Source organism: Dipodomys merriami, unplaced genomic scaffold (genome assembly GCF_024711535.1).
Source record: "Dipodomys merriami isolate MVZ:Mamm:240054 unplaced genomic scaffold, mDipMer1.0.p SCAF_69, whole genome shotgun sequence".
Lineage (NCBI taxonomy): Eukaryota > Metazoa > Chordata > Mammalia > Rodentia > Heteromyidae > Dipodomys > Dipodomys merriami.
The window spans coordinates 1,076,941-1,093,435 of NW_027206279.1; the positions used below are offsets into that span (position 1 = coordinate 1,076,941).

The window sequence follows — 16,495 nt, forward strand, 5'->3', positions numbered from 1 at the left end:
GTATTGGGAAGGAGTTTAAAACCAATGGTCAGACAGACCTGAGCCTGGCTAGAAACCTTCAGGATGGACCCCTGAAGAGACTTCCCTTTAAGAAATCCTTCCAGTACAGGCAACTCAGCTCAGAACACAATGTGGAAGAAGGCTTTCGCATTCTCAGCATCGCTCAGGGACTCTACGGAAACCATGAAAAAATAAACTATACCAGGAGCATGCCTACAAGCCCAGTACTCGGGAGAAGGATTGAGAGTCTGAGACCCGTCTGTGCTGCACAGCAAGACACTGTATCCAAAAAAGAGAAAAACTCCCGAACCCAAATCACGAAATAGCTCCAAAAGGAAGAGCACCACGGTGTCCCGGGTAGCGGGCTCAGCAGGTGCACGCCGCTACAGCCAGCCACTGGCTGAGATCAAGGCTCAGCTGGCTTCAAACTACGGTTCCCTGATCTTTGTTCCCAAGCATCTAGGATTACAGGCTTGAGCTTCAGACCTCGGCTGTCATGAAGTTCTTCAAGCTCCTCCCCATCCCACCACAGTTCTGGAGTCTTCTATCAACTGGCCTTTCTCCGTTCGTATCTTTCTAGTTCCCAGAGTGGTCTGCTGCCCACAGCCTGACTCATGTTCTGTACATATCCACACCACGAGCCTGGGGCTCAATCTCTACCCCAGGTAAAACGGGCAGCGTGTTTTCTCCTTGAAGTGTGCGCGGGGCACTGGAGGAGGGCTGCACGGCAGCCTGTCTTGGAGAAGAACAGGTGCTCCTGACCTCTAACAGGTGCTCCTGACCTCTAACAGCCGTCCCAGGCCAAAGCTGTGTGAGGGCACTGGCCCCAGGCCTCTGAGCCTCTCACGCACAGACCCACCTTCAGAGCCCGAGCTCAGTTCAAATGCTCTTTCCACCAGCTGGCCTTGCTGCCAGACAGGAAAAAAAGGTCAAATGTCTCTTCTGCTGAAATGTGAATGAGAGCCGGGACCCAAAAAGAGCACGCAGCATCTGATCTCTTTCTCCCTATGGTGCAGGGAGCAGATTCATCATCATCAACATAATCTACTGAACCAACGATAAACCTGGCTTCCTCTGAGCCACAAGACAGCGTAGAGGCTCTGCGGCCAGCAACGAAGGCACGTGAAGAGGAGTTCCCTCAGAGCTCCGGGGAGAGCACGGGAGACGCTGGCTCAAAAACACTCAGTGGGTTTCACAGTCGGAGCAGGAAAAAGAATCCTCCTCTTCATGTGGATGAACAAAACAGCAACACACCTACGCTCAGGTTTGCTTTCTTCAATGGACGGGGAAAAGAAATTAAAAAGTGAGCTGTTGAAAAACAGCCATGTGAGAAGAATAGTTCCTAAGCGTTAGACAGTTTATAGCTCTTAAAATTTCCCAGCGGGCTCAGGGTTGCTATTCACATAGCGTGGTGAGTTGGTACCAAGAAGAGCATTGCAGCTGATCGCTGACGGGGAAGGGCTTTTGGAAACTTGAAGAAGAAAATATGTCACCCAAGAAAAGCTGTTTGTGATGGTCCTCAGGAGAGGCAGATGGACAGGACCTGAGCCAGGGCAGGATATTCAAACCGCTGATGGCCACATCACTGCCCGGTCAGCAGTGTGTGTGTGCGTGCGTGTGTGTGTATGCATGCATGCATGCATGCATGTATGTGTGTGTCATATATATCACATATATGACCAGCTATGCATACAGCTTGACAAATCAAGGAAGACTTTTCTCTACAACCTAGGAATGTGTGCCATGAAGCCAGAGGACAGAGGGACACAGGCAGCACTGCGAATGCTTTTAAAATACGACTGGAGAGAGCGCAGGACCACCAGCCATGCACTTGAGGACGGTTACCTGAGAGAGAATGGAATGGTTTAATAAGCTTTCACTTCTAAGAAAGGCAGAGGAAAAAGAGAAAGAATTGGAATTACCCATGTGAACACTAAGTCCATGCTCTTCATAAAATTAATGCCTCATTCGATCCCCATAACGCTGGCAGACGCTTCTCTGCTGGTGTCTCCAAGTGTCTCCTTCAAGCTCATGAGAACAGGGCTTGGATGGACTGGTTATGGCAGTGCTGATGGCACATCTATCCCTGGCACCAGAGTGTGGTCCCTAAAGCTCTTCCTTATAAAGCAGAATCAGGAACACTGAAGAACAGTTCAGATATTCGTGTCTTGCGCCAGAAGAATGAAGACAGGCCGAGTCACTTTATCACTCAAAGAAATCAACAATAATGCTAAAAATGTTAACCCATGTTCCCTTGAGCCGAGAGGAGAGCATTTGAGCATTTCAGAAAAGGCAATGCCTGTATTCGGAAGTATCTTAAGAGACGTGAGACACCGTGCAGGAAGCGGTGCTGCGATACACACGTGATCATCCAGTGCCAGCTGATTCCCGGTGCCGTTGGTGCAGTCTAAGTGCAATTGTCACTAGATGATAAAGGAAGGGTGCAAACTCCGGAAGCCGTTTAGGAGGTAAAGGAACACTGGTAATTGTTCGGCTCATGACACCAATTTTGTTAAAATGGTGACCCTGGTGATTCTTATTGGTGACCGTTTGGTTTTTAAGCCTGTCTGGAAAACTTGAGGGGCTCCAAGTGGCACAATTGGGGGTGAATGTCTCATGTCTTCCAAACCAGGGAGTCTGCAGCCAGGGGGAACAGAAACGCCCCGGTGTCACACCACCCAACTCAGCTTCTCCCTCCTGAGAACCAAGATTTGTAAGAACACTTGGACCTGGACTGAGACTTCGTAGGTCAAGTGTGTGCATATAAAGCCCACCTGGCACTCACCTGCTTGGGCACATTTCACAAGATACCACTCATCATAAGAGGAGCCTGATCTTTCAAAACATAGTTTAGTACAAGAAATCAAAATAGTAGAGGCTATTTTTCTTCTTCCAGAATCGAATTTTAGTAGCAGTATATCATACATGAAATAAAGCAGCTAGATATAAATAGATTCCTTTTATAAAGGGCTAAGTTAAAAAATACTTAACTTTCCAAATGTTGAGTGGTAGCTATTTATGCACAAGAAAGAATACCCAGGGCAATTAAGAGCATTAAAATCAAGTTAATATGTTTAGAAAAAAGTGCATGCCAATAAGGCCACCATTATAAACTGTCAGACAAAAATGAGAGACTGGCAGAGCTGAAGAATGTTTCAGTAGGAAAATAGGTAAAGAAAAAAAAACAAACAAACAGAAAAAGAGCTAAGAGCTAAAACCAGCAGGACCAAGCATGTAGCCTGGTGAGCGTCCAATTCCCCTTTGTCCTGCAAAGAGCTCAATCGAATACAATCTAGTAAGCTGCAAGTGAAGTTGGCAGAGTCAGTGAGACGTGACCGTGGTGCACAGAGAGGGAGGAAGGTGTTCAGAGGGCTGCGTGTTCCAGGAGAAGGCAGGCTGGGAGGGGGTGAGACACTTGAGACTGTTCTTCAGCATGCCTGGGAATACGCAGACCTACGGCTCGAAGCAGCCAATAAATCACAAGCCATTTCCCCACGGCTTCCCCTGCCCCCCAGTCACAGTGCTCTGGGAAGGGCTATGAGCGGCCAACAGCAGCGGCCTGGGTCGCCTGTCTGGGACCACAGAATCATTGCCCTGGCACTTGGGCCGCTCCCAGGCACCAGTACAACTCACGGGGTTAGGCCTATGTGAGGGGACATGGTAGCAAGACATTCCCTCAACTGACAACGCTGAGCAGAGAGAGAATGAAATGCTGCTGCGCTCATTAGACCTGTAATCCTAGGTACTCTGGAGACAAAGCTCAAGAGGATTTTAAGTTTGAGTCCAAAAAGTAAGATGCTATGTCAACAAACTTGCCAGCATGTTAGGTCATGCCTCTGACTCCAGCTATGTGAAGAAATAGGTATGAGGATCATAGTCTGAGGCTAGGTCTGGGCTCAACGCCATATCCTATCTGAAAAGGGGGGCGGAGGGAGGAAGAAGGAGAGGAAGGAGAAGGAGGAAGAAGAGGAAGACAAAGGAGGAAGGGAAAGAAAGAAGAGGAAGGAGGAGGAGGAGGGGGAAGGAAGGAAGGAAGGAGGGAGGGAGGGAGGGAGGGAGGGGAAGGCTGGAGGCCTTGAATTCAAATCCATTTACCGCAAAACAAACAACCTGAAGAATATGACAACTGACTACATCCTTTACTGGAGATAAGCTCAGACGCCCAAATCCCACCTCACCCCCACAGGAAACTTTAATACATTTCAGTCTTTGGCAATAGAAACAGAAAAGAAAAGAGGCTGTTAGACACCTAGAAGCTGAAGCTATCTAAGGTGACTGAGGACAGAACTCTTCTAGAACATTCCAATGTCTGTATCAGGAAAGGGTTGGGCAACGTGACTCAGACTCATGCCGGCCCACTGCAATACCAGGATCAACAGGACTCACACCTGCCCACTGCAATACCAGGATCACACAGGACTCACACTGACACACTGCAATACCAGGATCACACAGGACTCACACTGACACACTGCAATACCAGGATCACACAGGACTCACGCCTGCCCACTGCAATACTAGGATCACACAGGACTCACGCTGATCTACTGCAATACCAGGATCACACAGGACTCACGCCTGCCCACTGCAATACCAGGATCAACAGGACTCACACCTGCCCACTGCAATACCAGGATCACACAGGACTCACGCCGGCCCACTGCAATACCAGGATCACACAGGACTCACGCCGGCCCACTGCAATACCAGGATCACACAGGACTCACACTGACACACTGCAATACCAGGATCACACAGGACTCACACCGACACACTGCAATACTAGGATCATACAGGACTCACACCGACACACTGCCAATACTAGGATCATACAGGACTCACACCGACACACTGCAATACTAGATCACACAGGCCTCACACCGACACACTGCAATACCAGGATTACACAGGCACACTGCTGGTCTCCAAGGGGAGGTGTCAATGTTGGAACAAGCCAGTTTCACAAGGAGGCAGCTCCCCCAAAGCTCAGCATGGGAGTCTCAAAGTCGGGGAGCTGAGGGGGTCTGGGGCCTTAGAAATTCACTCTGTGTGTTCTTTCCCTTGAACAGCTTCTACAGGGATGCGAGGAAATGTAAAATGTAAAAAGCTAGTCAACCTTAGTGGTTATTCTTCATTGCTGACATCTGATTGTTCTGTTGGCTTATTTTGGGAATATTGCATGAGGAAAAAAGATACCAAACTAGCTTTTTCCACTTTTATTATGAACTGCAGCCCTGGGGAAGAGCAGAGCAGGAGCTGCATAATAACGCTGAAGAGGGGCAAAGCAACCTGAAGCAGGAGGCCACAGCCCTCCAGGACTGTCAGGAAGAAAGGAGAGACTTTGAAAACAACGCCCAGTGTTTAAGAGAAAAGTCAGGCTATTCCACTTGCAATGAGAAAGGGCTGCCTGGCCGGGGATTTCTATGCAACCACCTCTCAGGCCACAAGACTACAGTGTGTGGAGCAGCAGCATTGCTATCTGTTTGTAATTGCAGAAGCACAAAGAATGGAAATGTCCTGGTCACTTACAAGCGAAAGGCCCAGTTCATCACAAACACAGCTGAGTCGGCTTTCCATGCAAATGTGTACAAAAGTGAGTAGCACACCCATTCCGACAGGTCACTGAGCTGGCAAACTCAAAGCAAAACGGTGAGTGGGTGTTTTAGTGTGAACAAGTCTTGCAGTAAGATTTCAGCTTATTCGAGCAAATGACTGGTGCTTTACTGCAGAGGAAAAACACCCTGAGATTGGTGGGGCTGGCTTTCCTACCCGGTGAATAGCTCATCGTAGCTAGAAGCTAGAAATGGTAGTAAATGTCAAAGTTTGTGTTCACTTTTCTTCACAGTAACAGTGCTGACATCATCAAGAAACTATAAGCAATCAACACATTGTAGCCTAAATGTGACTGCAGGACTTTTTTTTTTTTTGGCTGGTCCTGAACTCTGGGCCTGGGTGCTGTCCTTGAGCTTCTTAGGCTCAAGGCTAGTGCTCTACCACTGGAACCACAGCACCACTTCTGGCTTTTTCTGAGTAGTTTATGCTCCAGTAAACAGAGTCTCACAGATTTTCTTGCTGGACTGGCTTCAAACTGCAATCCTCAGATCTCAGCTTTCTGAGTAGCTAGGATTACAGCTGTGAGCCTCTGGTACCCGGCCCGCAGTACTCTTTGTAATCATTTAAAGGAGTTTTCCTGAGGAAAATGGTCAGTAATGGTCAGGTAATTTAGGATTTTTCTTAGAACGACTATAGCCAATCAACCAATCAATCCAGGATTTTCTTATATGAAAGAAGGTGCTTTCTCACCATAAACAAACATCTTCAACATGACAGATTTTAACTGAAAAAAATCATGCTATCAAAAGGTTAGTCTCAAACTGAAATGACTTATTCATATACAGAGTTATAAAAATCAGCTGAGCAAGAAAATATTAAAATCTATTCCATCAGCATTAAATCCTAAAATTATAGCATAGTTTGGGAAAGAAAAAGGGAAGGAAGATGAAGGAGAAGGTTGAAAGACGTACGTTCTATGAGACTTGGGTACATGAAGCCGTAGTTTGGAGTCTTCTCACTTATAATATTTAATTTCTCCTACCTTTTTCCTACATGAAACTTTAAAGAAGAATCAGGTCTCAACAATAATAAGATTATATAATCAACACATTACTTTGGGGTTGCTATCCAGAATCAACTTTGGAACATTCTGTCTACATCAAAGCAGGAAAAGAACAAATACATTTCCTCCTTAAGCAGGTACTTGACAGGAGTTGGGTGGCCAAGGGGCAAGGGGTGGACAGACCAAGAGAAGAGAATAATGCAGCCAATGACACTGATCAAGTACATTATACCACAGACTGCGTTGTGAAATGGCATCCCTCTGGACAACTATGTGAAGATAGAAATAAGTGGAAAAATAACATAGTGGCAAGAAAATAGAATATCACAATGGAAAACAAGTTCGGGAAGGAGTGGGGTGGGAGGGATGGATGAAATGTTGAAAGCTGTGACACCGATAAAGACACATTACGTGTATAAATTGCTTTGTGAACCGAACGCCTTTGTACAACTACTTCAAGATAATAATAAAACGGCTAACTCTTCAACATGAGCACTGCTATGAGAAGCTGACGTTCCTGTGGCTACTGGGCAGCTCCAGGACCAACCCGGGGAAGGGAGTGGTAGCACTTCCCTTTCTAACCCCGAGTCTCACAAGGAAGGGGTTTGCACCTCAGTGTCTTCTTTTTGAGCACCTGGAGTCTGCGTGGGCTTCCCTGGCTACATCGTAGTCAGAGGCAATGTCAGGACCAAGCCTAACCTTGGTACCTAGTTCTGTCACCAGAGTAACCTGGAGTTATATACGTATGCCTTACCCAAGTCTCGCTCCCGCCTCATTCCCATGCCCAAGTAATTTCCCATTCAGGATTATCTTTCTGACATTTAGAAAGAGAAGACCTCCAGTTGAAAGACTAAACGTAGATAGATGATAGGGCATTCCTGCCTCCTCTGCTGGGTCATAGAAGTGCTTGTGGAGGACAGACAGATTCTCTCAGCGGTCTTCATTTAACACACCGTACTTTAACATATAACGCCAAGCGTGCATATAAACACATGTGTATATGCACATACATATACATAAATACATGTGTATTTCATCTAATGTTATTTTTCAAGGTCTGACACACATGAATTCAGCTTCAGAGAGAACCAGAGCCCTTATCAGTTGGCAATTGCATTAATCAAGGTCTTTTGTTCTAGAAGTGTGATGCTAGCTCATGTCAGATCCATTTGGAGCCGCACGGCTCTAAGTCTCACAGGCACCTGGTCGTGAACAAGAAGCCCTGCTTCCTGTGAGGCTCAGCGGGGTCCCTGAGGCGGCGATGGCAGCCGTGGACCGGAGGCGAACACGGAAGAGGCCAGGAGCTCAGGCAACTGTCATGAATTTAGAAGATGCAGAAGCAGAGGTGCACAAAGGAGAAATGACTTGTCCTAGCGGTCACCTGGTGCAGCACCGGCTGCACCGGAATGTCTTCCTGACTCCCAGGAGAGCTGTTCTCGGTATGAATGCTACTTGCTCTAATGGCGCTATGTCTAGAGGATAATGGGGCGTGAGGACTGAAGGGGGAAGGGTGGCACCCCTCTGGCCCTCCAACATGCCAAAGACTCACGTACACTTATATAGCATAGACCCAGCCAACCAAAAATGCGGAAATACTTCCATTTTTAGGTGTAAGCGTTTCGCTACCAACCCCAACCATAAAATTGGCCACAGTGGCAGCACCCCTCCTGGTAACTGGATGTGAGTAGACGGGGTTCAGCCGGGGTAGGATCTCGGCGCCGAGCACCCTGCCCTCCGGCCAGTCTCCCACTTTCCTCCCCCTTCCATGGAAATCTGCCTCCCAGGAGCCCCGGGCTAAAGCTAAGGACATTTCAATAATCATTAAAGGGAAACCTCTCTGCTGTTAAACTTGGCTAGATACCTTTGTTTTCTCTGCTGGCAAGAGAAATTGCTGCAGAATAGTAAAGTCCTGTAAAAAGACCGTCCACTCATCACGCGAGCCCACAAACAACTGACGTCATTAAAAAAACAATCTAGTTGCAAAACAGAAGTGAACCGAAACAGCACACAAGGGCTCATTTATGACTAGAAGGAAAGAGATTACACTCTTCAAAGCATCTCATTTGGTTACAGTCACAATCAGCAAGAGAAAGTTATACTTATTTAAAAGCAGCAAATGGCTATTGCCAAGCAGAATGGTACGGCATGTCAGGTGGGCAGCATTCTGCTCACAGACCCCAGGTTCTCCGGAGAACCATTAGGTCTGTCATTAACTGGCTGCCTCCTTTATTTTTCCTTTTTCTTCTCTGCTGAATATAGACATCCAGAATTAAGTAGGCCCAGTAAATATGCAAACTGGTCACTTCAGAAAAGCAAAAACAATCAGCCTTAGAGGTTATACAAAAACAGCATTTCTCACACTAAAACTGAGAACACAGACGGACACTGAGAGGATTCCACAATTCCAAGAGGGTTCTAGTGCTGCAAACTCTTGTCCAGGTAACTGCTTTGCAGGGCAATGAATAACCAAGTAATAACAAATTTGAGGGTCCAATAATCATCTACGCTCCGTGTCTCACCTCTCAAGTCCTTCTATGCTAAGATCTCCAGTGAGTAATAATAGTAAGTGTGTCAAAATTGTAAGTAACTATTGGGCCAGGTTTTTCTTTGGTAAAACAGCACAGAAAGGTAATACAATACATAGGAAATTTCAGAGTTTGATTTTACATGGTATTCATTATTATTCAGTAAAAATGTTATATATCATTTATTTTGGTTTGAGTCTTCAAAAACCTTTTCCCATTTAAGGTTTAATGTATTAGTATCTCAGTATTGTATAGTTGCCCCTTGAAAAATATAATCACGTTGAATGTGTGCTGTAAGATGGCTGGTGACTAAGGTAGGGCTGGTTTAAATGGGCTAAAACTGAGAGTTAAATATCATTAGGTTAGTCTAGCATTCTATTTAAAAAGCGATTATTTATTCCTCTTTACTGCAAGCCAAGTTATTATTTAAGACTGTTAAGTTCTTTGCAACAAAGAAGTTTACTTTCTCACCTCCAAACCACTTGAGCAAAGAAGTGACGGAGGCTTGTGCGCTGCACTTGTTGGGCACAGCAGAGAGCATCCTCTCGCTTCCTTCCATTGGTGTCTGTGAGGGGCTGTAGGGAGCCGGGTCTAGCAGCTCCCATCTGGCACTGAAAGGGGTGCTATTTTCAGTCAGTCAGAGCTCCCCAAGTTTTCTGTTTATGAGGACTCTGGGTAAATGGTGAGCAACTTAAATTTTGGTTTCACTAAGCTAGAAATGCTTAAGGACACATGGAAAACATGGAATAGCCAGGTCAGTGCAAAGAAGGGGACATGGAAATAGTCGAGGTGGACAACAAATGAGCAATAATCTCACCTGAATCAGCGCTAAGGAGCAGCTCTTCTCAGGAGGCTGACCGAGACGGTTCATGGCTCTCCATCAAGAATAAAGAACTACAAACCTTCAGTATTTAAGATCCTGGAGATCTAACTAAACATTCTAATTTTATAACGTGATGGCCCCAAGGGATTAGAAGAATTGACCAAGATATAAACATGGATCTACTGATTCTACTGTCACGGTCTCTTCTAAGACCACAAGCAAGACTCGTGTGGACTGTGTACGACTTCAGTCAGGTACAATGAACCGTGTCGCATGGTATGCAAGGAGCTCACCACCCAGGCTCCACACACTCCAGGGCAGAAGATGGGAAGTAAAACTGGCCATTCCTGCAGGGCCACGGGAACAGGGTGGGGAAGGGACCCGGTGTGCCCCAAGGCAGCACAGGCAGGGGCAGGCGGGGGTCTTCTCAGCTGCCTAATATCTAAACTGGTTCCTTGAAGGAGGAGGAGGGATAGGAGGAGGGGGAGGGGGAGGAGAGGGAGGAGGAGGAGGAGGAGGGGCAGGAGGAGGAAAAGGAGGAGGAGGAGGAGGGAGGAGGGAGAGGAGGGGGAGGAGGGGGAGGAGGAAGATGAGGAGGAGGGGGGAGGAGGAGGGGGAGGAGGAGGAAGATGAAGAGGAGGAAAAGGAGGAGGAGGAGGAGGAAGAGGAGGAGGAGGAGGGGGAATAAGAGAAGGAGGAGGGGAGGAGGGGGAGGAGGAGGAGGGGAGGAGGAGGAGGAGGAGGAGGGGAGGAGGGGGAGGGGGAGGGGGAGGGGGAGGGGGAGGGGGAGGGGGAGGGGGAGGAAGGGGAGAAAGAGGGGGAGGAGGGGGAGGAGGGGGAGGAAGAGGAAGAGGAGGAGGAGGAGGAGGAGGAGGAGGAGGAAGGGGAGGAGGAGGAGGGGGAGGAGAAGGAGGGGGAGGAGGAGGAGAAGGAGGAGGAGGAGGGGGAGGAGGAGGGAGAGGAGGGGGAGGGGGAGGGGGAGGAGGAGGAGGGGGAGGAGGAAGAGGAGGAGGGGGAGGAGGGGGAGGAGGAAGAGGAGGGGAAGGAGGAGGAGGAGGAGGAGGAGGAGGAGGAGGAGGAGGAAACAGCTGATAGACAGGATCAAAGGCAAAAAACCCAACCCCAGAGTGTTCCAGGGAGAGGAATTGAGTGTGTGGGGGACATGGAGAGGTTGGTGGGTGTGCTTAGCCACAGGAAAGTGCGCGGGGCTTGCCAAATCCTGAAGGGCCATTGATGCAATTCATCTCCAGGTGAAGGGGAGAAAGGGGAGCGTAACGCTTGGATCTGCACTCTGAAATGGGGAGGGTTAATACAGAAGAAGGCAGAGCAGGGATGGTGGCCGCATTATCCCGAGAGAGGACAGACATTTGATGGAGATGTGAGGGAGGTGAAGAAAAAACGGACCTGCAGTATTCTAGAACCAAAGTGTGTGATATAACAGATATAAAGAGTGTGGGAAGAGCATAATCAAGGTAATTCTGAACGATCTGGACAAGGTCCTTCTGCAGGACCTTCCGAAACGGGAGATTACACTCACTCACTCACACTCGGTTCTGACAACAGACCCAGACGGCTCTGTATTTGCTCATCCTCGGTAAAGCTGCTGATCTGGGGAGGGGGGTCAAAGCCTGAATTGTGCAGGAGCTCCTCTCTGCCTGCTGTGAGTCATAAACACCATGCTTCAGTCTCAGGTACTCAGCCTCTCTGTGCTCCTTCACGGATTGAGGCTAAAAGAGGACAGAGGTCAGTGCCCTCTACACAGGCAGTGTTAGTGATGGGCTTTTCTATATTCCAGGGGAAGCTGGTCATTCCAAAGGAGCAGGGTCAGTGTGGCTAAGCGGAACCAAGTTCAGCAGGGTGCCCGTGGCTCACGCCTGTCATCCTAGCTACTCAGAAGGCTGAGATCTGAGGATCGCGGTTCAAAGCAAGTCAGGGCAGGAAAGTCCATGAGACTCTTATCTCCAATTAACCACCAGAAAACCAGAAGTGGCACTGTGGCTCAAGTGGTAGAGCCCTTGCCTTGAGCTGACGAGCTGAGGGACAGCGCCCAGGCCCAGAGTTCAAGCCCCACGACCGACAAAAAAAAAAAAAAAAGAGCTGAGGGACAGTGCCCAGGCCCAGAGTTCAGGCCCCACGATGGATATCCCCCAAATTCAGGAAGAAGATTTACTACCTCTGTATGATTGCCTCAAAGATCCTAAGGCTTCCCCAGTCCAGAGTGGAGGGATGCAATGCAGACTGTGCTTCGGATGTGTGCTGCGCCCTGTTTCAAACCCACAGTGCCATGCAGGGACTCACCCCTTCGCCGCCATCTTCTCCGGTGCTGGCTAGCATCTCCTGCAGGGCTCTGACGGACAGGGACTGCTCCAGCACGAAACTGCAGACGCAGAGATCTGGCGGAATGTACTGCGGAACAGTAAAACAGTAAAACAGAGTGAGGAGGCCTGCTTACGCCAGCCAGGGAGCAGTCAGGCACAGCATTTCAAAGGCATGACCCAAAACGACACTGGACACATGAATTCACATGCAAAAGGATGGCTTTCTTTTGTTCATGATGAGACAGGGTTTACGCTGGATTCTGAAGGATGGGAAGAGGCCAGCCTCAAGGCTGAGGGAAAACGTAACCAGGAAATTGTGCAGCAACTCGAGCGCAGGCTGGCTCGGGTGTGCTTGTGTCTGAGGGATGGGGAAAGACAGGTTCATCTGGACCTGTATCTATGGGACAAGGGAGAGGAGACTCAGCAGCAGCTGTGGTACAGTGGGCCCAAAGAAGACCACAACTAGGATCTCATTCATAATTACTGTGAAGAGCAGTGTCCAGACCAGGATGGGCTGTAGACTACAGTGACCAAGTAGGGAATCTGCTTATCTGATAAGAACCTGGACATCCGTGTAAAAAGAGGCAGCAGAGAGGATTAACAGCTCTGAACAAAGACATTTCCAGATAAGAACTGCCAATCCCTGTAATAATTACTCTAATAACCCGTTAGGATCAGCAGTAGCTGGTTAGCACTATGACACTTTGGCCTGTTCTAGAACAGTTCTCAACAGTGCAAGAAAGACTGGCCTAGTAACAGTTCGCAGAGGACTTTCTCTTTACATATATCAACTTACTTCTTAGATCCACCCAATGAGACAGTGCCTCTTCATGTTCTAGTTTTTATCCAAGGATACCAAGACCCAGAGAATTTAGGCCACCTGCCTCCTGGTATTATATCTGGCCACGTGAGATTCGTATCTAGGTAGCCTGTCTCCAGAAGTCATGCCCCTAAAGATACAGTGCTCCCGCTACTAATGAAAACAGGAAAGATTTTTCTCACAGCTAGAGTGCCCTATTGCTGCTAATTATAAGTGTATTTATGTAAATGCTGGATATTGAGGAAGGCACTGAGGAAGGCACTGAGGAACAAGATCTTTCCTCCTCAGGAGTTTACCGTCCAGTGCCCTGCTATGCAATCTTCTGTGGGAACACAGCATGTGATCATCTTGAACACCAATCCTTCGGCAGAACACTAACACCACGAGACTAACAGGGAAGAGAGACGTGGGCCAGCGTCTCTGACAGCTGTCTCAAACTTCCAGACAGGTAGCGCTGTCTCCACAGAGCTTGGATTTAAAGCTGGCCTGTTACAAAGACTCAGATAGCTTTCTGACAAGTGTTTTCATTTAAAAACAAAGACGAAGAATTAGTTATCTTTAAATTCCCTTTTATGTCCAAGTATGTGTACGTATTTCAACCCCTCTGAAATTCAATGTCCTCAAAATTAAGAGAGGTCCCGCCTTACTGTGGGTTTTGGACCTTCCTACAATTTTACGTTATTAAAGCTCTTTATTGAAGTATTAACCCAGGAACAAGCAATCCTGTCAGCAATAAGCAACTTACATTTTCAAGTACTTTTCTACGAAGGTCTTCAGCGAGTGGGTTTCTATTTAAATACTTTCTACTCGAGGTCTCTTATAGTCAACGGCTCTAACAACCTAGAATTCTTGCTGTAAAGAACTGTCCTACAATTCACGTTATGAAAACAACTTATCCAAAGACCACAAGGAGGACATGGCCTTCTTTTGTGTTCCTCTTTCTTATTCACAAGGTCTGCTGTCTCCTGTGTGTAAGGCCTGGTGGTGCGGGGCAGGGCCTCGTACACAGGAAGCGCTTTCAGGCCGCAGGGGGCATCGTTCCAGCAGCACACGGATCCATGATGAAGCAAGTCCCTAAGGAGCCTAAACACACACCGTCCCGCACAGACTCCCCAGGTACGGAACCACCTCGGGAGGCTGTATCCATGTCCATCACTCTCAGCCAACAGACGTCCTGGAAACCAGGGTCTCCTCCTCCCTCATTGAGCCTGGTTTAGAGACTGTCCATTGTGGAACACCTGCAGCTAAGGCTCTGGACTCATCAGTCATTTCTGCATCATGTGAACGTTTACAGGAAAGCATGCATGTTCCCTTGAAGACAGAAGCCTTTGCAGCTGCATGGATGAGAGGCCTGCCCGGTGTGACCCGCACCCAGACCCGCATGCTGGCCTCCCCACGTCTAGACCCGCACCCAGATCCGCACTGTCCTCCCCGGGCCTAGACCCGCGTGCGCTGTCCTCCCCGCGCCCAGACCCGCACTGCCCTCCCTGCGTCCGGTGTGGTGGGAGAAAGGGCTGGCGCTCTCCTTATTTTGGCTATCATATTGGTTCCCTGGACAGTGGACTGCCGCCAGACGCCTGGCACTCCGCAATAGTAGCTCTTCTTTCTCTCCAGGCTTTCCAATCCCGAGGAAGGCCGATCTGACGGGTACGTGCACAGCTGGGCAGCGACGCGGCCGATCTGACGGGTACGTGCACAGCTGGGCAGCGACCTGGCCGATCTGACGGGTATGTGCACAGCTGGGCGGCGACGCGGCTGATCTGACGTGTACATGCACACAGCTGGGCAGCGACGCGGCCGATCTGACGGGTACGTACACAGCTGGGCAGCGACCCGGCCAATCAGACAGGTACGTGCACAGCTGGGCAGCGACCCGGCTGATCTGACGGGTACATGTACACAGCTGGGCAGCGACCTGGCCGATCTGATGGGTACGTGCACAGCTGGGCAGCGACGTGGCTGATCTGACAGGTACGTGTACAGCTGGGCAGCAACCCGGCTGATCTGACGGGTACGTGTACAGCTGGGCAGCGACCCGGCCGATCTGACGGGTATGTACACAGCTGGGCAGCGACGCAGCTGATCTGACGGGTACGTGCACAGCTGGGCAGCGACCCAACAAACAAGGGGAGCTGGCTGGCAGTGTGTTTCCTCACCTTCGTATGTGGTCCCTGTCTGGTTTGTTTGAACTGGAGAGTACGGTCGTGGCTCCTTAACAGCACACAGAGCAGTGTCTGGCAGGGGCAGGAGAGACGAGGCAGCAGGGCCGCGTGGATAAGCACAGCTTCACTGTGTGCGCACGGAACACGGGGCCGTCCGGCCAGCGCCAGCCCCTGCCCTTCATGAAACTCCAAACCAGTTTGAACTCACACCTCCACACACCTGAAAGATGAGCCACGGCCGCCGGTCCATCAAAGCTCAGTTGCCTGCAGCCAAGAGAGTCCCAGGAGGCCGGCTCACGGCCTCCGCTCTGGAGCCCGTGCTCAGTCACTCTTCCTGGCCGGCGTGGGGCACGCTGCTGCTGCTGACTCCCAGCACGGAGAGAAGGCTCTGCTGACATCTGCTCCAAAATAGCACCTCCTCACTCTCCCACCTCAGAGAAGAATTTCATCTCCTACAGTGTCCTACAGAAATCCTTGAGATGCCAGAGCCCGGGGAAAGCCAGGAACTCGCTGTGAACACTGGATGTGGAAGTGACGGGCAAGGAACAGAATATAGCCAGGTTTCTACTGGATGGGAAGGAATTGAACTCAGTAAGACCAGACCACAGTGAGTATCAGAAAGAAACAGAGTGATTACACTTGGAAACGGCCACAAGAGCCTCTCGTTGGGCCAAAGGAAGGTGTCACGAGACTGTGAGGCGTCCTGCGGTGTCTGCGGGGGCAGGCTGACTGGGAGAGGGGGGGAGGGGCAGGCGCATGCTCTCCCAGTGTCCATCTGATCGACCTCACTTGTACTCAGGAACACAACCGCATGCACTGAGCACTGTCCTCGGTGCCCTGGGAACAACACAGACATGTTTTCTGTCTTTCAAGTCATGTCTAAGCTATGAGAAGAGACCTCTCATTGCCCAAGATTTTAAAAGAGACACAAATGTAGACGCTGAATGCTGTACTGGGAGATCTGGCCCGACCGGCCCGTGGGGAGCCTCTTGGGCATCCTTGCGGGAGCCTGGCCTCAGGGGTGAGGATTTATCTTTGCCCAAGCAAGGACTGTGATGCATCATAAATGTAAATGTATAGAGAGAGAGATATACGCATTCATAAAATGGTCAAGATAGGAGAGGTATTCTCTCCATTGTCCGCATTATGTATAGTCTTCCCTTCCTTTTAAAATTCAGTACTGGAATGGTATTTCTAAGTTATGGCTCTCCAGCAAGTCTGTCCCTGTCTG

General features: G+C 49.2%; 1 protein-coding gene across 1 annotated transcript in view; it reads right to left on the minus strand.

Moving 5' to 3' along the window:
- Positions 1-16,495, minus strand: part of Ryr3 (ryanodine receptor 3) — a 348,483-nt gene that overhangs the window by 226,949 nt on the left and 105,039 nt on the right. Inside the window, exon 3 of the mRNA XM_070005709.1 lies at positions 12,263-12,370. Within this exon, the coding sequence (XP_069861810.1) occupies positions 12,263-12,370 (108 nt within the window). The remainder of the gene's footprint in view (positions 1-12,262; positions 12,371-16,495) is intronic.